The 24,015-nt window shown below is 45.8% G+C and overlaps 1 protein-coding gene across 2 annotated transcripts in view; it reads right to left on the minus strand.

The window, feature by feature from the left end:
• Positions 1 to 6,316: 6,316 nt before the first annotated feature.
• MSANTD3 (Myb/SANT DNA binding domain containing 3) overlaps positions 6,317 to 24,015 on the minus strand; it is a 29,202-nt gene continuing 11,503 nt past the window's right edge. For both annotated transcript variants that reach the window (XM_062207870.1, XM_062207869.1), the window contains 2 exons: positions 20,114 to 20,564; positions 6,317 to 7,074 (listed from right to left, as the gene is read on the minus strand). In XM_062207870.1, the coding sequence (XP_062063854.1) occupies positions 6,665 to 7,074; positions 20,114 to 20,531 (828 nt within the window). In that variant the 5' untranslated portion in view covers positions 20,532 to 20,564 and the 3' untranslated portion in view covers positions 6,317 to 6,664. The remainder of the gene's footprint in view (positions 7,075 to 20,113; positions 20,565 to 24,015) is intronic.

The following is a 24,015-nucleotide window of genomic DNA, read 5'->3' on the forward strand; positions in this document are numbered from 1 at the left end:
AGTGCAGGGAAGTTAGAGAAATGACTGGGAAGGAGGAAGACAGGAGAGAAAACACAAACTGATACCAAGGACAAGGAGGAACAAGAGGACAAGCTGGGAACCAGCCCAACAGAAAGGAAAGCCGCGGCCTCAAAGAAGTGCCATTCATTTAAAAAGCTCAGACATCCAGAAATGCTATTAAAGGGTAATTCTTAGCAGTGACATTACAGAGCCACTCTTCATAGCTTTGCCAAATATAATTATCAAGTCCTCCTGACATTCCCTGGAGGCAGAATCATTTCTTTCCTCTGGTCCAGACCAAGTGCTGATGTAATTGACCTGACACTGCAGAGGCTGTTGACAACTCAAATACACTCTCCCACCACACCATCTCTTCCTCCGCCATTCTTGTCTCGTCTAAAATAAAACACAAATGCGCTGTAAGCTTCTCTCTGCAAAAGTCCTAAACATTTCCTCAGTTTTTGATGCTTAATAGGATAGGATTCCTTATTTGATTTTTCTAAAGCAGCCATGATAGGTAAACAAGGGAATTAACAGCCACTCTCAACCAATGCTCTTTTATACAACATGAGACATTTAAGAAAAAATCTGAAATTTGTGGATACCAACTTTCTGGTGAATCACTGCAGCCCAACTGAAAGAAAGAACCTTGGGGCAGGCATTGTGGCACAGCAGGCTAAGGCACTGCTTGGGATGCCAGCATTCATATCAGAGTCCTACCTCTGCTCCCAATCAAGCTTCCTGTTAACGCACACCCTAAGCGGCTCAGTACCCTGAGTCCGTGCTTGCTACCTACGTAGGAGACTCGGATGGAGTTTCTGGTTCCTAGTTTCAGCTTAGCCCAGCTCCGCCTGTTTTAGGTATTTGGGGAATGAACAGGTAGATGAAAGATCTCTCTCTCTCCCTCCCCCCCCTCCTCTCTTTCTGTGTTACTGCCTTTCAAATAAAAATCTTTTATTATTATTATTTTTTAAAAGCGTTTTCTGATCTTCCTAGTGGGACGTCAATGTAAGAGAATGGTGACTGACGGGCCACCAACTTCACTGCAGATTAATGGTGGCAGAGGCAGCACCAAATGAGTGTGGTATCCACGGAGCCAGCAGGAAGGGGCTCAGTGTCAGATGAACAGGTGGAAGTGGCAGCACAGACAGCTAAAGAGGTAGATGTCAGGGCAAAGACATGACAGCCAAAGAGGAGATGGGTACAGAGGTGCCAGTGCTTAAGACAGAAAGGGAGGTGGTAGCAGTAGCTTGTGTTTAAGCCCCTCCTAGAACAGGTCAGAGCCAGAAACCTATATTTTTCCTTTATTTTATTTTATTTTATTTTTGATAGGAAGAATGGACAGTGAGAGAAAGAGACAGAGAGAAAGGTCTTCCTTTTTTTTCCGTTGGTTCACCCCACAATGGCCACTGCGGCCGGCACGCTGCAGCCAGCGCACCGCGCTGATCCGAAGCCAGGAGCCAGGTGCTTCTCCTGGTCTCCCATGGGGTGCAGGGCCCAAGACTTGGGCCATCCTCCACTGCACTTCCGGGCCACAGCAGAGAGCTGGACTGGAAGAGGAGCAACTGGGACAGAATCTGGTGCCCTGACTGGGACTAGAACCCAGGGTGCCGGTGCCTCAGGCGGAGGATTAGCCTAGTAAGCCACGGTGCCAGCCGTATTTTTCCTTTATTTTAATTAGCAGCATCATTCTTTAGGCATCTAGCTTTAAAACCTTACCCCTCTTTTCCAAAGAAAGCAATCAACCAGCAACCCTTCCTGCTTGCAACGCTGGCCATGACCTTCACACTGGTCTCTTCTGTTTTTACTAAGCATCCTCTGGGTTCTCCTATTATCTCATTCTAACCAGAGGCAAACCTTCCTACCTGGTATCCTCAACTCCTCTTCTCCGCGCTAAGTTCAGTCTTCTCATCTTCCTGCTGGAGTACCATTCTGATCAGGTCACTGATCTGGAAACTCCCCATGCCCTTGCTACCCCCCAGTCATGTGTCTTTATCAGGTTGAATCTTCAACAGGACCCAGCATCTGGTGACATTCCTCTGCTCTGAATCTCCACTTGCCAAAATGCCACCTCCTCCACAAGGCTTTCCTTCAAGCTTCTCTGCTCTCTGCTCCAAGTGCACTTGAAGACACACACTGATCAAGTACTTGATCGCTGTATATACAAGCCTTACCCCTACCACAGGGCTGTGTCCATGACTTGGCAGGGTAGATGGTGAATTGTGTCTGAGTATTTATCAACCTATTCCCTGCCACACCTACGAAGTAACAGTTACTGCATTTCCACCTCAGTGTAAGGAACTGCTCAAAGTCAACTGAAGTGGGATGCACTCTAGATGTTCATGAACGAAGACACTACAACAAGTGCCCTGTAAATGTGGTCCAGCTCTCAGGATAAACTAATCCATGATACAATTTCAAGGAAGGAGGCAAGGGCAGGGAGGTGGAACTGTATGTTGCACAGTTAAGGAGCTGTGATTGATGGTCTGCTGCGCCATTCATTCTCAAGCTATTGTCCTTGCATCAACAGGTTCTTCTTTGAGCATCATTTTCTTACAACTGCATGGCTTCATAGGCTCAAGAATCACTCTACGAGGGGCCAGAGCTGTGGCACAAGGGGTTAATGCCCTGGCCTGAAGCGCCAGCATCCCATATGGGCGCCGGTTCTATTCTCGGCTGCTCCATTTCCGATCCAGCTCTCTGCTATTGCCTGCGAAAGCAGTGGAAGATGGCCCAAATCCTTGGGCCCCTGCACACGTGTGGGAGACCCAGAAGAAGTTCCTGGCTCCTGGCTTCGGATCGGCGCAGCTCCGGCCATTGTGGCCATCTGGGGAGTGAACCATCGGATGGAAGACCTTTCTCTCTCTCTCTCTGCCTCTCCTTTCTCTGTGTAACTCTTTCAAATAAATAAATAAATCTTAAAAAAAAAAAAAAGAATCACTCTACATGCCAGTGTTGTGGCACAGTGGGTTAAGCTGCCACCTGCAATGCCAGCTTCCCATGTGAGCAGCTGGGTCAAGTTCCAGCTGCACTACTTCTGATCCAGCTCCCCACTAATGTGCCCAGGGAAGTAATGAAAGATGGCCCAAGTACTTGGGACCCTGCCACCCACATGGTAGACCAAGATGGAGTTCCAGGCTCCTGGCTTCAGTCTGGTCCAGTCCTGACTATGGTGGCTATTTGCAGAGTAAACCAGTGGATGGAAGATATCTCCCTCTCTCTGACATTACTTTTCAAATAAATGAAATAAACCTTAGAAAAGGGGGGGGGGGGCAGGCAGTGTTATGGTATAGCAGGTAAAGCTGCTGCCTGTGACATCACCATCTCATATGGACACTGGTTCAAGTCCTAGCTGCTCCACTTCCAATCCAGGACCCTGTTAATACACCTGGGAAAGCAGCAGAGAATGGGGCTGGGGCCATGGCACAGTGGGTTAATCCTCTGCCTGTGGCACCGGCATCCCATATGGGCACTGGTTCTAGTCCCAGCTGCTCCTCTTCCAATCCACTCTGCTGTGGCCTGGGAAAGCAGTAGAAGAAGATGGCCCAAGTGCTTGGGTCCCTGCACCCACATGGGAGACTGGGAAGAAATTCCTGGCTCCTGATTGGCGCAGCTCTAGCCGTTAAGGCCATTTGGGGAGTGAACCAACGGAAGGAAGACCTTTCTCTCTGTCTCTCCCTCTCACTGTCTGTAACTCTACCTCTCAAATAAATAAATAAAATCTTAAAAAAAAAAAAAAAAAGCAGCAGAGGATACCCTACGTACTTGGGCCTCTGCATCCATGTGGGAGACCCAGAAGCAGCTCCTGGCTCTTGACTTTGGCCTGGCGCAGCCCTAGCTCTATAGCCATCTGGGGAGTGAACCAGGGAATGGGAGATCTTTCTCTCTCTCGCTTTCAAATAAATAAATAATTTTTAAAAAAAATCTAACTCTACACTACTGGTCTCAGTCCCAATTATGCATCATAATGGCCTTTAAAACTTCCAACAATACAGATTACCAGGTCCTAATCCAGGTTGACTGAACTGGCATGCTCTCGAAGTTGGACCAGGTGGGATTAATGATTTATAAAATACCATTTCTAATGCATAGCCAAGGTTGGGAACTACTACTATAAACTCATAAATACCATTAACAGTAGAGCAAGGTGCTTTAAGCTGCTGGTTTAATTATATTTGTTCAGTTAGGAATTAGTTCAATTAAAATGCACTATTGTGTGTGAGCATTTTTTGCTCTAAATTGTTGCTTATGTGCTTAAGTCATTAAGTTCTGAGAGAGAAAAGAATACCCAATATACTACTCTACACAAACATGTACCTAGCCACAAGTGTTTTTTTTTTTTTTTTTTTTTGAGAAGACTAAATAAAAATATCATTGGGTGCTCTAAAATCTTGTTCCTCAGAAGTGTGATGACCATCAAGCCGAAGTGGCATGGAGCTTATATGAAATACAGAATCTGCCTATTAACAAGGTTCCTAGAGATCAGTGGTGAAGCAATAGCAAGCTTTTCTCAGCTCACATGTGTGTTCTGGGCCTGCGACTTCCCTGTCTTCACCCTGAAGGGGTGGGAAGGTTTGGAGTTTCAAGTTCTGTCTTCCACAAACCTTTCAAGCTTGAGACTTTATCCTGATGCATCGTTGTTTAAAGGGTCTAATTCATAAAAACAAAAGACTACAAATCCTTATAGGAAAGATCCTTCAACTTCCAAAGATGACTCATCTTCCCAGGCTTCCTTCAATTAATAGTTTCCTCTAGGAGACTAAAAATGATTCCAGGGTCAGGTGTTTGGCATGGCAGTCAGGCTGCTGCTTGAGACACCTGCATCTTATATCCAGGGTGCCTGGTGCCAGTCCTGGCTCCTCTGCTTCCGAGCCAGCTTCCTGCCAGTGTACACCCCAGGAGGCATCAGGTAATGGCTCAAGTATTTGGGTCCCTGCCACTCACATAGGAAACCCTGATTGAGTTCCAGGCTCTCAGCTTCAGCCTGGCCCAATGCTGTATACAGACATTTGGAGATGAACCAGTGGATGAAAGACCTTTGTCTCCGCCACTCAAATAAAATGAAAATATTTTAAAAATATGATTCAGAGAATAAAACAATATCCATTTAAGTTTTATACATTATGCAAATGATGAGGCTATGTGTATTGTACAGAACTTAGAATCGCCAGGACCCAAACTCCAAATGAAGGAGGGAATCTCAGCCATTGCAGGAAGCAGTTGCTCCCTGCTGGCCACGCCTTGCAGACAATGAGGATGTCAGCAGTACTGATCCAAGACTGCACAGAGCACACCTCAGCCAAGGGTTGGAGCAGACTCTCAGTACCTCCAGCCCAACTCCCTGGCTGTATGGACAGAACACACCACACCAAGGATTGAAAGGAGTTACCCAAGGTCACGTAAGAACTTGAAGTGGCGCCAAGCTTAGCCTTCAGGTCCTAAGAGTCCTACCTTCCCTTAGGTAGCCTCTGCCATGTACACTCCTCCTTCCCCACCACATGGCCTTGAAAACTCGATCTCAAGAACTGCCGATCTGCTTTGGCACAACAGTGTCACACTGCTGCTTCAAGCTACTGCTTGTTCCAACTCCCAGGAATGTTTTTAACACTAGGCTACAGGAGAAACTGGACCCATATCACAGCTCCAGCACAGTATCCACTGATCAATCGCATTTCCAACCATGTTGGTGATGGATTCCTAAAATGGCCAATGCTGACTATGTGATGCCAACTGTACAGCACTACTATTAGTCCCCTGAGCATGGTGAGGGAAGGGCCTTTCCTTAGGTGCCTAGCAACTAAAGTAAAGGTCACATATTAACTCAGAAGGAGGAGTTCGGGAGGAACTACAGAGGGAAGGCAAAAACAAGCACAGTTGAGAAGGCAGCACCTTTAAAAAACATACACAGTGTGACTATAAAATTGCAATTCTTTCTCTTTAATAAAACAAACAGAGAATGTAGAAATCTAAGTGAACATTTCTCCCTCCAAGTAGTTACACCCTTGGTTCCAACAACGAACCACTGCCGGGACATCATCTGGAGCTCCTCTTTGGGGACAGGCCTTCACAGGCAGTTTATGAGCCACACTAGAAAATATCCTTCCAAATGCTGGGCTGCTTGAAAACAGAACATCCACGCTCAGACGGAGACACTGAAAAAGCGAAAAACGGTGCTGCGGCGCTCGTGGAGGTTTCCCTAAAGGCCTCAGCAAGTTCTCAGCAACACCAGCGCCAAAGGAGAAACACGCGGCCTCCAGGACAGCCACTGTCAATGGGAGGACATTCATTTGGATAGAAAAGTTCTGTTGTCTGTTTTAAAAAAAAAAAAACAAAAAACAAAAAAAACAGCCACACTTCTTTATAGTCACACTTGCATTTGCTTAAAAAAAATACAACACTCGCACATGGTTCTTGTATGAATTCTAATTAAGAGACATTACATTCAGAATTATAGCACTCATAGTGATAATTTTCAAAGACTAACAGCTTCTTTGCCACTTAAGGGATACATGGGGTGCAGCTGTTTACCTGAATGTATTCTTAAATAAGTCACTACTACCACTCTAAATTTCCTAGTTGTAGCGTGTTACAGGTTACTGACCACAAGTTCATGTTCCAGACTTTGCCCACACAGATTAACAACCAAGGAGCCAGCCCCAGAGTCTCAGGGTGAATTGGGAAAGGGCCGGTTAAATGAGGAAACAGGCCATTCCTTGGTAAAAGTTTGTAGTTTTCTTTCCCAATACATCTTCTTTTTATTGAGAACTTCCATTTTTATCCTGTGTTCCTCCTCTGCCATCTCACACTCTCGCTCTATCTGCTGGATTTTGGCCACATGCACCTCATTCATTTGTATCAGTTGCAGTTGTAAGATGGACATTTGTTGATGGTGTTCTTCCTCATGCATCTTTTTTAAAGCACCTTCCTGAGAGGTTTTGCTCCTGTAGTTTTTATTGGCTGTTATTCTGACAGCTGAACACGAGGGTTCAGGTTGAGAGGTCCCCTCACACACTGGAAAATGTATGAACTCTTTCTCATCATCGCACAGTTCTCTATTTGAAACAGCAAATGATTCTGAAAAACAGTAGCAGAAAACATGTTCAAAGATTTTACAGGCAGAGAAAAAAAACAATCCTACTTCAAATGACAGGGTCCCTCATTATAGGATGTTTCTAAAATAATGTGCTTTGAGCTTGGCACCCTTGTCACACTTGACTTTTTAAAAACTCATAAATCAAAAGCAATTTTCCCTTAAGAAATAATGAGAAAGGGTTTCATTATATCATTTCTAGAACCAGAGACTATGTTAACAGTGGTCAGAGACCATGTGTGTCAAGAATCAAAGACCTTGTTTTGTTGACAGAAACTCTAAGCTGACATGTGCCCACCTCTGACAAGCGTTAAGACCACACACCATGAGGCCAGCAGCCTGTCTTCAGAGGAACGTCTCTGTTGGTCTTATCATCACCCTCTGCCAGTCTTCACCAGAGTGCTGGGAGGTTCCCGGTCACAGGTATTAACCCTCACGTTGGATGGCCATCTCATTAACGTTCTCCCTTGAAAGATGAGACTACACTCTTTGGCTTAACTTCCACACATGCCATTTCTTCCACCACCACCTCCATCACGACCATTTGGGGCCAAAACTCAGACCCAAGAACACTGTCAGCTGTCCCCCTTTGCTTAACCTCTCGTTAGCATGTCACAACCCTTCCTGGAATTTCTATCCTCCATGAGCTTCTGCACCATTGCTCTCCTTGTTCTGCCATCACCTCCCTCCTCATAGACTGCTCCTTCTCAAGTCCCCTGGAGGAACTCAGGCTCCTACCCCATCCACTTGGTTCATTTTTCCCATTCCCCTGGGGTTCCCATCTCTGGCTTTGTTCTGAATCCACCCTAAGTAACTTCACAAACTGGTTCCCATCTCCCCTTATCCTTCTTGTCTTATTCTTCAAAACACCATATGAGCCTATCTCACTGTCTCCTCAGCTAGAAGTTGGGCTATGTGTCCCCCGCTCACCCTAATCTCCCTTTTTCAACCTCCCTCCTAACTCCTACTCATCCTTCAGGACTAGTATCACTGGCTCTGAGAGCTCAGCTCTCTCCTTTCTCTGGACAAATTCTTTTTTTTTTTTTTTTTTTTTTTTTTTTTTTTTTTTTTAAGATTTATTTATTTACTTGAAAGGCAGAGTTACATAGAGGCAGAAGCAGAGAGGGAGAGAGGTCTTCCATCCGCTGGTTCACTCCCCAAATAGCCACAACGGCCAGAGCTAGGCCAATCTGAAGCCAGGAGCCAGGAGCTTCTTCTGGGTCTCCTATGTGGGTGCAGGGGCCCAAGGACTTGGGCCATCTTCCAGTGCTTTCCCAGGCCATAGCAGAGTGCTGGATCTGAAGTGGAGCAGCCCGGACTCGAACCAGCACCCATATGGGATACCAGCACTGCAAGCAGCGGCTTTACCCACTACACCACAGTGCCAGCCCCCTAGACATACTCTTCTGTTACAGCACTTAACAGATAGATACCAACATTATTTTGGCAACATGGCTTACTAATTTCTTTTATCCTTGGGTACCAATTATGTTGCCTGGTACATAGTGGACGCCTAGTGGTATTTACTGGCTGAGCCCTTGAATACAACAGGAAGAGAACATATGGATCCAAAAGGATGCCACTTTTGGTAGGTGCCACACTTACACTGATATTCTTATGTGGCAATAACAGTAGTGTCAATTCAGGAGTTTCACGAAGGAAACTACTAACTCCACTAACCCATGAAGTCTTGTAACTGTGACTCCATGCTTTCTTGGGAAGCTTTATATTTTCAATAATTAGAGTCTTCTCCTTGGAGAAAAAAACACCAATTTATTAATAGAGTTGATTACATTACTACAACCACTCCATTATTCTAGAAGATGGGATGCCAGGAATGTTAATGGCTACTGGGGGAACCAAATTCATAATACTGTTATAAAAGGAAAATGGCCATTGCTTAGATCATTTCACTCCAAAGAGTAAGGTAACAACCATCACCAGTCCCTAACTCAGGTTAAAGAAAAAGTAAAAATCTTACTTTTAGAAAAGAAGGTTAACAACAACAACAACAAAAAAATGCGTTACTACAGCAACCAAAGGTAATGAAATGTCTCCCTAGGAAACTTTGCCAACTCCAACAGGTCTGGCCTCAATTCCACATCTTTCATTCTTGTTCCCACTGCCTCCTGGGCCCACCTTCAGCAGAGCGCTTGTTAAAATTGGTTTTCGGGCCGACATTGTGATGTAGTGGGTAAAGCTGCCGCCTACAGTGCCGGCATCTCATATGGGTGCCGGTTTGAATACTGGCTGTTCTACTTACAATCTAGCTCTCTGCTAATGTGTCCTGGAAAGCACTGGAAGATGGCCCAAGTGTCTACCACCCACTTGGGAGACCCAGATGACTCCAGTCAGGCCTAATGCTAGCTGTTGCAGCCATCTGAGGAGTGAACCACTGGAAGATTCTCATCTCTCTCTCTTTCTCTCTTTAACTCAGCCTTTCAAATAAAAAAAAGCAATCCCTTAAAAGAAGAAGAAGAAGAAGAAAGAAAATGGGTGGTTTAACTCCCTTCCCTTCAAATCTGTGAGGCCTCTGAGACAGCGGCAGCCTTCTACAGAACCCAGCAATGAGGCTGAGACAGCTCTGCACACACAGAATCGAGTTGGGGGTGAACCGGCTGCAGCGGACCATATCTTCCTGACATGGCACAACTATGCAGGAACAGCAGTGTTTTTTTGTTTTTGTTTTTGTTTTTTTAACAGGCAGAGTGGACAGTGAGAGAGAGAGACAGAGAGAAAGGTCTTTCTTTTGCCGTTGGTTCACCCTCCAATGGACGCTGCAGCTGGCGCACCACATTGATCCGAAGCCAGGAGCCAGGTGCTTCTCCTGCTCTCCCATGAGGTGCAGGGCCCAAGGACTTGGGCCATCCTCCACTGTACTCCCAGGCCACAGCAGAGAGCTGGCCTGGAAGAGGGGCAGCTGGGACAGAATCCAGCACCCCAACCGGGACTAGAACCCGGTGTGCCGGCACCTCAGGCGGAGGATTAGCCTATTGAGCCGCGGCGCCGGCCAACAGCAGTGTTCTGAATGGGAACACAGGCACAGGACAAAGGCATGGCAGAGGGTTCACAGGAGGACGGGGGCCTCAGATGTGAGGTCAGTTGCAAAGAGCATTACCTCACCTGCTTCCTTTCTAGCTTTCGATCTGAAAATATTTCCTTGGAAGACTGGAAATATTAGACATTTTTTGCTACCTCTAGTCTCTTTTCTCTGATTTCATTCCAGGATAGTTCTGAATACTCCTCTGAGTCTTTAAAATTCATCCTCTCACGATACTGTTGTCTCTCCCAATTTCTAAAAGTTCACTTTTATCTCAATAACTCTAGGCTTTTAGGAACCTGATGCTGCTGCTGCTGCTGATAGTGGCCATCAAGTCCTACGTACCTACCCAGGTACAAGGCCAGTGCTGTCTTTACAGCACTGCTTCATCTAATCCTTAACATTATCCTTTGAGGGAGATATTATTAAAGAAAACAAAACACACTAGCCCAGGTCACTTAGCTAAATGAAAGAAACAGGATTCTAATCCAGGACTTTCTTAAAAAAAAAAAAATCTAAGCTCAACCACCACAGCCTCACCTCCCATGACTCATCTGCTCAGCTGATCACTTATATATTTTAAAATGTAGCCTCTAAGTTGTCTCCACTACAAAGCCAACTATTATTTTTTAATTTTTTTTTTTGGACAGGCAGAGTCAGACAGTGAGAGAGAGAGAGAGAGAGAGAGAGAGAGAGAGAGAGGTATTCCTTCCGTTGGTTCACCCCCCAAATGGCTGCTATGGCCAGCACACTGTGGCCTGCGCGCTGCATCTATCTGAAGCCAGGAGCCAGGTGCTTCCTACTGGTCTCCCATGCAGGTGCAGGGCCCAAGCACTTGGGCCATCCTCCACTGCCTTCCCAGGCCACAGCAGAGAGCTGGACTGGAAGAGGAGCAACCGGGACAGAATCCGGCACCCCAACCAGGACTAGAACCCAGGGTGCTGGCGCCACAGGTGGAAGATTAGCCTAGTGAGGCACGGCGCCGGCCCAAAGCCAACTATTATTAAGAATATGGCTATAGGGGCCAGCGCTGTGAAGTAGCAAGTAAAGCCACTGCCTGCAGTGCCGTTATTCCATATGGGCGTCAGTTTGAGTCCCAGCTGCTCCACTTCCAATCCAGCTTTCTGCTATGGCCTGGGAAAGCAGTGAAAGATGGCCAAAGGCTTGGGACCCTGCACCTACATGAGAAACCCAGAAGAAGCTCCTGGCTCCTGGCTCCCGATCAGCACAGCTCTGGCTGTTGTGGCCATCTGGGGAGTAAACCAATGGATGGAAGACCTACCTCTCTCTCTCTGTCTCTGCCTCTCAAATAAATAAATAAATCTTTTAAAAAAATAAGAGGCTGTATATTCTGGGGTGGGCATTTGGTATAAAGGTTAGGATGCCACATTCTCTATCAGAGTGCCTAGGTGTGAGTTCTAGCTCCACTCCTGACTCCAGCTTCCTGCTTATGTGCACCCTGGGAGACAGCAAGTGATAGCTCAGGAGGCTAGGTCCCTGCCACCCACATGGGAGACCTGCACTGAGTTGCCAGCTCCTGCTGCAGGCATCTGGGGAATGAACCAGCATATGGGAGCTCTGTTTCACCAACTCTCACATTAAACACTTTAATAAGAATATGGGTGCATATTCTGAATTTTGACTTCCATTTCTCTCCAGAGCTGTGAATATTAATGCAGTACCTTCAAGTCTGGAGAATAGAAATGATTCTATTTTAAAGCTATTCTTTTTAAAATGTGTGCTAACATACATATTTTAAATAAAAAGAGCCATGACTCTTAAGAAGACTGGCAGAAGTTGCAGCTTAAAAAACCAGAGAAGTCTGATACAGTAATTATCTTTCACATAAACATTACCTCCAATCAACAGAAGCCAGGGTGCAGATAGAAGAATCTTCTCTTAATTGAAAAAGACCAGCCTGGGAATAGCAGCCTGCTGTGCACACATACCGTACCTCTCTCCCCCAGGTAAAACAAAGCCACCCAAAGCAACAATTCAGTTTTATACAAAAGGACAGGAAGGCCTCTCAGCTTTCCTGGGACAGAGAACTCAGTCAGGGGGGCACTGCTTCCCTTGGGCAGTTTGAGTAAGTTTAGTAACAGCACAGAAACCCTACTATGGCAGGAAAAGGATACTGCGGAAACTATGTACAGGTCAAACTCCAGCTCTTCTCAATAAAATGAATGCAATAGTTTGGATCTGGCTGAAGAGCCTATGAGAGTATTTTAGGCATGGAAAGCCAAGACACTCTGGGAAAAAAAAAAAAAAAAAAAGATGAAGAAGAAGAAGACCTAAATGAAGGATCTCAGCAAGTGTGATCCCAGTAGAAAGAACGGGGCCATCAAAGTAGGAGGTACCTTTCTCTGAAGGGAGGAGGGAACTTCCACTTTGACTATGGCTCTGTCGGAATGGGATTGAAGTCGGCGAACCCTAAAGGCTTCCATAGCCTCGGCAACTCATAGCTAGAGCCTAGGGAGATTACTGACGCCATAAACAAGAGTGTTAAATTGTTGAATCAACAACAGGAGTCACTGTGTACTTACGTCCCATGTGGGATCTGTCCTTAATAGGTTGTCCAAGGTGAGGTAATGATATGGCTAGTACTGAAACAGTATTTCTACACTTTGTGGTTATGTGTGGGTGCAAACTGATGAAATCTTTACTTAGTATATACTGAAGCGATCTTCTGTATATAAAGATAATTGAAAATGAAAAAAAAAAAAAAAAACAAAAAACACCTTGGTGTTAAATTGGAAATTACATAGAAAAGTAATCAATCTTTTTTAAAAAAATATCATGCAGGATCTCTGTCATTGATGTGATGTACACTGTTATTTAATGCTATAACTAGTAATCCAACAGTATTTTTTCACTTTGTGTTGCTATGTGGGGGCAAACTGTTGAAATCTTTATATATACTGAACTGATTTTCTGTATATAAAGAGAATTGAAAAGGAATCTTGATGGGAATGGAGGGGGAGAGCGAGTGGGAAAGGGGAGGGTTGCGGGTGGGGGGGGAGTTGTGGGAGGGGAGCTGTACTTTGGAAATTTATATTCATTAAATAAAAAAAAAAAGAATGCAATAGGACGGTGAGAAAATGGATACAAAAGATGTGGGAGATGTATACTACAAAAGATAATGCATTAAGTAAAAGCAGCAGGTTAGATTTACACACTGTGGTTGGAATGGATCTTAATAATATTATTCTGGGGGCTGACATTGTAGCATAGCAGGTAAAGCCGCTGCCTGCAGTATCAGCATCCCATATGGGTGCCAGTGAGTCCCAGCTGTTCCACTTCTGATCCAGCTCCCTGCTAATGTGGCCTGGAAAAGCAGCAGAAGATGGCACAAGTGCTTGGGCCCCTTCCACCTATGTAGGAGACCCAGAAGAAGCTCCTGGCTCTTGGCTCTGGCCTGGCCCAGCCCTGGCTGTTCAGTCATTTGAAGAATGAATTGGCAGATGGAAGATCTGTCTTTCCCTCTCTCTGTTACTCTGAATTTCAAATAAATAAATCAATATTTTTTCTTTAAGGTTTTATTTATCTTACTTGAAACACACACACACACAGAGAGAGAGAGAGAGAGAGAGAGAGAGAGAGAAAGAGAGAGAGAGAGCAAGAGAGAGAGAGACTTCCATCTGCTGGTTCACTCCCAAATGGCCGCAACTGCTGGAACTGGGCCCATCCGAAGCCAGGAGCCAGGAGCTTCTTCCAGGTCTTCCACACAGGTTCAGGGGCCCAAGGACTTGGGCGATCTTCTACTGCTTCCCCAGGCCACAGCAGAGAGCTGGATCAGAAGTGGAGCAGCCAGGACTCAATCCGGAGCCCACATGGGATACTGGCACTGCAGGCGGCGATTTTAACTGCTACTCCATAGCGCCGGCCCCATAAATAAATATATCTTTTTAAAATATATATATATATATATATAATTCTAAGTCAAAAAAGAACAAAAAATGTATCTAGGGACAGGTGTCATGATGCAACAGGTTAAACCTTTGCCTGGGATGTCCACATCTCATGTTGGAGGCCTGGGATGAAGTCTCAACTCCTTCTGATCCCATTTCCTAACAATGCACCTTGGAGGCAGCAGATAATGGTCCAAATACTTGGGCTCCTCACCAACATAGAAGACCCAGATTGGTTCCCTGGCTCCTGGCTCCTGGCTCCGGTCTGGTACAGCCCCAGCTTCAGCAGGTATTTAGGAAATGAATCAGTAGATTCTTTTTTTTTTTTTTTTAAAGGTATCTATAGGGGCCGGCACTGAGGCGTAGTGGGTAAAGCTGCCACCTGCAGTGCCAGCATCCCATGTGGGTGCCAGTTTGAGTCCTGGCTGCTCCACCTCTAATCCAGCTCTCTGCTATGGTCTGGGAAAGCAATGGAAGATGGCCCAAGTCCTTGAGCCCCTGCACCCATGTGGGAGACCTGGAGAAAGCTCCTGGCTCTTGGCTTCAGATTGGCATAGCTCCAGCCATTGTGGCCAATTGGGGAGTGAACCAGCGGATGGAAGACACTTCTCTCTCTCTCCTCTCCTCTTCTCTCTCCCTCTCTCTCTCTCTCTCTCTCTCCCCCACTGCCTCTCCTTCTCTGTGTTACTCTTTCAAATAAATAAATTTTTTTAAAAAAAGGTCTCTGTAGCATAAATTTTAATCTATATAACATAAAAACATGTGCATGGAAAACATGTGAGAGAATGCACAAGCATATTTGAATGATTTGAGTGGGGCCAGCGCCGTGGAGCAGTAGGTTAGTCCTCCACCTGTGGCACCAGCATCCCATGTGGGCGCCGGATCTAGTCCCAGCTACTCCACTTCCAATCCAGCTCTCTGCTATGGCCTGGGAGGGCAGTGGAAGATGGCCCAAGTCCTTGGGCCCCTGCACCCGAGTGGGAGACCCGGAAGAATCTCCTGGCTCCTGGCTTCTGATCAGCTCAGCTCCTGCCATTGCGGCCATTTGGGGAGTGAACCAACAGAAGGAAGACCTTTCTCTCTGTTTCTCCCTCTCACTGTAACTCTACCTCTCAAATAAATAAAATCTTAAAAAAAAAAAAAAAAAAAAAAAAGAATGATTTGGGTGGCCAGCACTGTGGCATAGTGAGTAAAGCCACCGCATGCAGTGCCGGCATCCCATATGGGTGCAGGTTTGAGTCCCAACTGCTCCACTTCTGATCCAGCTTTCTGCTATGGCCTGGGAAAGCAGTGGAAGATGGCCCAAGTTCTTGGGCCCCTGTACCCACGTGGGAGACCCGGAAGAAGCTCCTGGCTCCTGGCTTCGAATTGGCACAGCTCCGGCCGTTGCGGCCAATTGGGGAGTGAACCAGTGGATGGAAGACCTCTCTGCTTCTCCTCCTCTCTCTGTGTAACTCTGACTTTCAAATAAATAAATAAATCTTAAAAAAAAAAAAAAAAAGAATGATTTGGGTCTAGAAAAAGAGAATGAAAATAGAGCATGGGAATTAAAAAGGTTTTGAACAAACACATAGCTAGCAACAAAGAGGGGCTGTGCACAGCCCAGGGAAGCCTGTGTACTGGGACTGGAAATACAACTCCTTCTGTATCCAAGTTACCACCAAGCCTTCTGTATCCAAGTTACCAACCCAAAGAATAGGATTGGATTAAATGGTGATAACTATGGAATTTATTAAGACACGTTCATGTTATAAAATTCTAGCTTTATAGTAAAAACCAAGAGCATTTGAAATTGAATGCAATTGAATGTAAGATATCTGAGTGATATGTGAAAGCTTTGTTTTCTTAAATGTATTTGACCTTCCATTATCCTATCCTATCCTGCCAAATTCTGATGGCTTCACGAGTATGTTCTGCACACTTGTTCCTCAAAGATAATGGAACACATGTGTCAAAGCCAAATTACCACAGATCATAAATCTGCCAGGTGTAATTTGTTCTAATATATTTATAGGGGGAATACTAGTGTTAAACTTCAAGACTACCATGTTGAAATGCAGATGAACATTTGGGGAAAGTCACTGATGAAGTTAAGAATGTCCAGAGATGAAGATCAAGATGGCCCAGTGAAAACCAGCTCACACCAGAAAATAGGGGGAGGGAGGCCTCTAGTGGAATACCAATAGAATTCACCTTGTGTAACACTTTTTCTAATAAATTCTAACAAATCTCAGAGCACAGAATTCTGTTAAGAACCCTATGCAAGAACAATAGCACTGCCCAACAGAAATACTGGGGAGGGGATCTGCCTAGCAGTTACGATGCTGCCTAGGACACGTGCATCTTGGAGTGTCTGGGTTTGGGTCCCATTCTACCCCGCATTCCAGCTTCTCGCTAATGCACAGCCTGGGAGGCACTGGTGATGGTTCAAGTAGTTGGATCCCTGCCACCACACTGAAAACCTGGATTGGGTTCCAGGCTTCTGGCTTCAGTTTTATACTGGCTGTCACAGAATAAACCAACAGATGAGAGCTCCCTCTGTTACCTGTCTCTCTCTGGTTTTCAAATAAATAAAATAAATTTTTAATTCAAAAAAGAAATAGGGGCTGGCACTGTGGCATAGTGGGTAAAGCCGCCACCTGTAGTGCTGGCATCCCATTTGGGTGCCCGGTTTGATCCCTGGCTGCTCCACTTCTGATCCTGCTCTCTGCTATGGCCTGGGAAAGCAGTGGAAGATGGCCCTAGGACTTGGGCCCCTGCACCTGCCTGGGGGACCCGGAAGAGGCTCCTGGCTCCTGGCTTCTGATCAGCGCAGCTCCGCCTGTTGAGGCCAATTGGGGAGTGAACCAGTGGATGAAGGACCTCTTTCTCCCTGCCTCTCCTTCTCTCTCTGTGCAACTCTTTCAAATAAATAAATAAATCTTAAAAAAAAAAAAAAGAAATATAATACAACACTCATAGTCACTTAAATTGTTCTTAGAGGGGTCATTTTTTTGGCACAGTGGGGTTAAGCCTCCATTTGCAATGCCAGTATCCAACATAGGAGTGCTTGTGAATCCGGTTGCGCTACTTCCAATCCAGCTCCCTGCTAACGCATCTAGGAAGGCAGCAGGAGATGGTGGGAGTACTTGGCTCCCTGCCAACAATGTAGGAGACACAGATGGAGTTTCAGGCTCCCAGCTTTGGCCTCGCCCAGCGGCAGCCCCAGCCCCAGCCCTAACCATTGCAGCCATTTGGGGACTGAATGAGCAAATGTAAGATCTCTTTGTCTCTCCTTCCCTCTCTGTCACTCAGCCTTTCAAATAAATACATCTCTCTTTTATTTATTATTTGAAAGAATTACACAGGGAGAGAAGGAGAGACACACAGAGAGAGAGAGAGAGAACTTTTATTCACTGGTTCATTCCCCAAATGGCTGCAACGATGCAAGCAGAAGCCAGGGACCAGGAGCTTCTTCCAGGTTTCCCTGACATGGGTGCAGGGGCCCAAGCACTTGGGCCATTCTCTGGTGCTTTCCCAGGTACATCAGTAGGAAGCTGGATTGGAAATGAAGCAGCCAGGACTTGAACCGGCACCCGTAATGGAGACCAGTACTGCAGGCTATGGCTTAATCCACTGTGCCACAGCACTGACCTCAAAATATATCTTTAAAAAATAAATGTTCTCATAGCTACATTTTAAAAAAAGGAATAGGTAAAATTAATTTTAATCAGTATGTCCAAAATACTATAATTTAAACATATAATCAATATGAACTAGGTAATGAGATATTTTACAGCCTTTTTTTAGTACCAAGTGTTCAAAATGCAGTGTGGACAAGTATAGCACCCCTCTGTCTGGTCCACCTACTTGCCTTCAAGTGCTTATTTACTTCAAGTGGCTTGTGGTTCCTGTACTGGACAGCGTGGTGTTAGAAATATGAGAGAGAACAAATCTACAGACAGTCCAGACATCAAAATACATACAATGTAATGAGGGCCTTTATCCTTGAGCAGATTTTTCCATCTTTTCCCACCAAGTCCCCAGGAGGAATGACTGACAATTCCAGACCTTTTTTTTTTTTTTTTTAAATTTTCCTTCAAAGTAAACTGAAATTCAAAATGAGTGATATGAGACAGCCTCCAAAGAGTTCTAACACCTTACCTACCAGGATTAACTAATTACCTTGGTCATATTTTCCAACTGATAAAACACTGAGGTTCTCTACTGCCCTCCAGATTGGACCTGGAGACAAAAGCAGGCAGCACTGGGATGTTTTAATCATCACCCACAAGCAGGGAATTCTCCTGGGCCACACACGCACAAACATCTTATTGAGAGTAGTCTTCTTCTACACGTCAGTCTCTAGCAAACGTCACTACAGGAAGGACACTGAGAATAAAAACTTCCTCCCTATTTGACTGTGTTTATGAATAAATGAATTGCATCATTTCTTCCAAAAAAGAAAGAGGTTAACAGAAACTGTCCTAAAACTTGAAAATGGGAAATTAAGTCTGTCCTCTAAAACTAATCCTACGAAATCAATACGGAATAATCTAGATCCCACATTTGCAAAATGGACTGAAAGCAGCGCATGGAACAGAGGCAATGTGAAAAGAGACTGGCCCTCTCTCTCTCCTCCACCCACCCCCTCCCTACACTGCCTCACAGAGAGCCAGTGGCTCCAGGGCCAGCAGGAGATAGAGGAAGCCACAGTCATCTCCAAAGCAAGGACACTGTCTGTTAGCAGCAGGGCCCCACGCAGCAAAGCAACAGCTGTGCAATAAGGAGTGTTAAGAGAGGGGGCGGGCGGTGCCCATTATAAACACTGTCTGCTTGCTAGGAAATGGCCTGCTTGGGAAGTCAGGAATCAGGTTCCTACGGTAGAAAATGATGCACTGAGGTTCGTGACATTAACCACTATGGTTACCCAACTGGCTCCCTGGACCTAACCTTGACCAAATGGTCAGCAAACAAATATTTGATCACAAGTTAGTTTCCCAATATATTCTGCTTACAGGGAAAACAAAAAGTGCTAAACAAAAGCTTGCCTTTGGTTCACTTGGTAATTATCCTTCATTCTACAAAGATAACACTCTTGGTTTCAGAGAGTTCCTTGTGACTTTTAATTAACAGGAGACAGTCCCTCAGAGCTCAGTCTACTCTAGGGACACTGATAAGTTAATTTCTTATCCGGTGAGCCAATAAGGAGATTTTCTGGAGCAAGTGTTTGCTCGGCCCATGGAATGCCTTAAGACCGTCTGGCCTCTCTAGGAACCTTCCTTTGCTTCCTGTGCAACCTGCAATGAACCTTTATGTACACTACCACTTCCTGTCTTAAAAGAGGCAGAGATTGCCCAGAGCTTTCTCGGTGTTCGTTTCCACCCACCCTTTTCCGGGAGACACTTCAAAGGCCCCTAAGTTTGAAGCTGGGACACCCTATCACCACATCCTTGACTGTAAGAGTCCTTTCCTTCCCCAAGAATTACATACAACATCTTCTCATATTAAAATTAATTCTTCCAAGATCCCTGGGATGCTACAAACCAAAACCGTGGATCACAATATTATAATGGGTAGATGCTGATTTTTAATCTGGGTGAATGTTATATGTGTATTTGCTATATGGGTCTCTGCTTCTTTGTAAGTCTGAGATACTTCACTCTTAATAGGATCTTTTGAGGAACTTAATGCAATGCCTTGTACGTAACAGGCACTCTGAAAGTAGTTTTTGGAAAAAGATAACTGAATGAACATAAATCCTCACCAAATTCCCTTTTCTATGGTTGACACAGGTCAAGATAAGCAACTGAATTATCTCATTAATAACATCTCCATTAAGATCCCCTTATTTTCTGCATAAATAATAATATGTATCTCTAAGAGAGCGATCACAAGGAGCTAAACAAGCACTTCTGTTTTTATGTTCTATTTGACTTTGAATGTCCTAGGTCATCCTGAGATTTTTGAAATAAGAAAACCAAGTTTAATATGAAAGCCTCTCTCTTTGGAATTCTCTCAAAGTGAAGGATCTGCAACTCAGACTGTGAAAGAGGTCCCCAAGGAGACCGTGCAGAGGGCCCGGGGCACAGGTACCTTGGGCTGCAGCGTCAGGGCGGTACTCGGGCTCCTCCTCGGGAGGGCTCTGCAGGAAGTAGAGCTGCTCGGGCAGCATGCTGGCAATCTTCTCCTTCCCCAGGACGTGCGTGCCCAGCAGCGGGCTCACGCTGCGCTTCACCTTCTCCCTCCTCTCGTGGGCCATAATTTTTTTGGTCCGAGCCTTGATGTTCTCCCAGCACTTCTTCAGCTGTTTGAAATCCCGCAGGGACACGCTGGGCTGAGAGTTGTACTCGTGGGCCAGCGCCTGCCAGGTGCGTTGCTTGAGGGCGATGGTTCTCGCATCGCTTTTCTTACACTCCAGCACATATTTGTACTTTTCTACCAAGGCCAGCAAGATGCTCTTTTCCAACTCGGAGAAGTATTTGGCAGGTTTTATGATTTCGTTGTTTTGCATTTTCCACTAGATTTCACCTGGCCGTTCGCTATTCTGTAAAAGGAAGTTTGAAACAATTATTACCAACCCTTAGCAAAGAACTATGGGTGAAGTCTGATAAGCCTGATTCCTGACTCGAACCTCTTGTCTGAAACACAGCACTTGCTTCTCCACTCGTGTTGAATTAGGACAGTCTCGGGAAAAGACCATGAACTCTGCTAGGAATGGGGTTCTACTCCAAAGTAGGTTGTCAGCAGGTTCTTTGTCTTGGCCTTACTGTGACTACCTGGCATATAACAGAAAAGGTTGAGTGCCTATGTGGAACTCTACTTTGTAAATTTACTTCCACTTAGTGTTGGGGAACCAGTTATTCCCATAAACATAACATTACTCAGCTTTGGAGCTAAACAGTTTTCTCACATTTTTGTCAGAGCTGAAGACAAGAGAAGCCACAAAGCAGGTGACTCAAACACCACCAAGGGTTCAGAAACATCAAGACCTCACTGCAAAAGATCCAACATGTCCACCACAATGCCTGTGACCTTCAATAGTCAAGCTCCCGCACCAGCCAGTTTCTTTGTCCTTAATTTGAGGGGCTATAGTCTGCAATCCCTCAGGTGTCAGGGCCACTTTCTCTTTTTTAAGATTTACTCATTTATTTGAAAGGCAGAGTTATAGAGAGAAGGAATCAGAGAGAGAGAAAGATCTTCCATCCACTGGTTCCCTCCCCAAATGGCTGTAACAGCCCTGGACCAGGCAAAGCCAGGAGCCAGAAACTTCACTTGGGTCAGGGGCTCAAACACTTGAGCTACCTTCTGCCACTTTTCCAGGCGTATTAGCAGGGAGCCAGATCATAAGTGGAGCAGATGGGACTCAAAGTAGTACCCATAAGGTATGCCAGTGCTGCAGGAGATTACTTAACCCACTGTGCCACAGTGCAGGTCTCACTGCCACTTTAAAAAGTGTAGAATTTTAATTTTTTTTTGAAGGATGTATTTATTTATTTGAAAGGCACAGTTACAGAGAGGCAGAGGCAGAGAAAGCGAGGTCTTCCATCCGCTAGTTCACTCCCCAGATGGCCATAACAGCCGGAACCAGGCCGATCCAAAGCCAGCAGGCAGGAGCTTCCTCCAGGTCCCCCAGGCGAGTACAGAGGCCCAAGGACCTGGGCCATCTTCCACTGCTTTCCCAGGCCATAGCAGAGAGCTGGATCAGAAGTAGAACAGCTGGGACCCAAACTGGGACCCAAACTGGCACCCATATGGGATGCCGGCACTGCAGGCAGTGGCTTTACCCACTATGCCACAGCATCAGCTCCAAAAAATGTAGACTCTTATGCAAACAATCTGCATAATTTCAGAAGGAAAATGGCTTGGGAACTCACAGATCCAGTCTGATGTCCCTTTGACTCTTGAAGGAACTAAGGGCCCAGAAAGGCAAAGGGAATTGGCTGCCCAAGATCACAGACAAGGATCTAGAAAGTTTAAAATCTAAAGTACTCTAGTCCAGAACCACAATCCCATTCCGGAATGGATTATACCATTCCAGAGCTATCTCCTGGGCTCTCACCTTGGGTGGCTCTGTATTATTCATTCATGACTCCCTTCAGTCACTGGGTCACACTCCACAGGTACTTAGTAAATGTCTTATTCCACCGAAGTGTCTGAAACCCATGTGCATTTTGGGGACCTCACACCTTCTAATCAGAAGCAGCTTCTTGTAAGAATAGTCTCTTTAACACATGATGGCAAGAATGTCACTAAGCAACACTGATGCAGTGATATGGCGGGTGTAAGATGGGAAAGAGCCCGCATGCTCTTAGTCCTTCTTGTGCTCTCCCGGCCTTGGACCTTCCGAAGAACAGGAAAGCATCCAGGTAACGATGATGGCAAAGCAGTCCACTTAAAACTGACCAACCCACATCAAAAGAATTAGGAACCAACTTGAAAGGGTTCTACTAGCCAAAAATGGGATGTTTTGAATATCAAGAGGGATGGGTTATTTTATCGGTGTTTGTGTATGCGTGCAAACATCCATTATTAAAGTTCAGGAAAGGAGGAAAGCACTGTGGTATAGTGGGTTCAGCTGCCACTTGCCATGCTGTCATCCCACATGGGTTCCCAGCTGCTCCACTTCTGATCCAGCTTCCTGCTAATGTGCCGGGAAAACAGCAGATGGCCCAAGTATTTTGGGTCCCTGTACCCAATGTGGGAGACCTGGATAAAGCTCCTGGTTTCTGGTATACACCTGGCCCTGGCTGTGAACCAGGGATAGAAGTGAACCAGCGGATAGAAGACCTCTCTCTGTGTTTCCTTCTCTCTCTGCAACTCTGACTTTCAAATAAATTAATAAATAATACATCTTTTAAAAAATGTTTGAAGAAGAAGGCTGTAGCTTTTTAATTTATGGTGTACTTTTTTCAAAGATTCATTTTATTTATTTTTTATTTTTTTATTTTTATTTTTGGACAGGCAGAGTGGACAGTGAGAGAGAGAGACAGAGAGAAAGGTCTTCCTTTTGCCGTTGGTTCACCCTCCAATGGCCGCCGCGGTAGCGCGCTGCGGCCGGCGCACCGCGCTGTTCCGATGGCAGGAGCCAGGTGCTTCTCCTGGTCTCCCATGGGGTGCAGGGCCCAAGCACTTGGGCCATCCTCCACTGCACTCCCTGGCCACAGCAGAGAGCTGGCCTGGAAGAGGGGCAACCGGGATAGGATCGGTGCCCCGACCGGGACTAGAACCCGGTGTGCCGGCGCTGCTAGGCGGAGGATTAACCTAGTGAGCCGCGGCGCCGGCCCATTTTATTTATTTGAAAGGCAGAATTACAGAGAGACAGACAGACAGACATCTTCCATCCACTGGTTCACTCCCCAAACGGCCACAACAGCCAGGACTGGGCCAGACCGAAGCCAGGAACCAAGAGCTCCTTTCAGGTCCCCCACATAGGTGCAGGGTCCAAGGACTTGGACCTGTGCTCTCCAAGGCACATTAGCAGGGAGTTAAACGGGACGTCATGCAGCCAAGACTCAAAGTGGCGCTCATATGGGATTCTGGCATCACAAACAGCAGCCTTACCTGCTACACCATAACACCAGCTCCTATGGTACACTTTTTTCTTTTTTAAAGATTGACTTATTTATTCGAAGGGCAGAGACATAGAGAAAGGGTACAGAGAGAGAGAGATCTTCCATCCACTGGCTCAGTCCCCAAATGGCTGTGACAGCCAGGATTGGGCTATGCTGGAGCCAGGAGTTTCTTTCAGGTCTCCCACATGGGTGCAGGGACCCAAGGACCTGGGCCATCTTCCGCTGCCCTCTCAGGCACATCAGCAGGGAGCTGGATTAGCGGAGCAGTCAGGATTCAAACTGGCACCTAGCAGCTTTACCCACTACACTACAATGCCGGCCCCAAATTGTTATTACTTTTTACAAGAACAAGTTAGTGATGTAACATCAGTCCTAACTGTTTATCTTTTGTGGCAGCCATTCTGCTTCTAGGGTTTCCTATTA

This window comes from Lepus europaeus, chromosome 12 (genome assembly GCF_033115175.1).
Source record: "Lepus europaeus isolate LE1 chromosome 12, mLepTim1.pri, whole genome shotgun sequence".
NCBI classification, from domain to species: domain Eukaryota; kingdom Metazoa; phylum Chordata; class Mammalia; order Lagomorpha; family Leporidae; genus Lepus; species Lepus europaeus.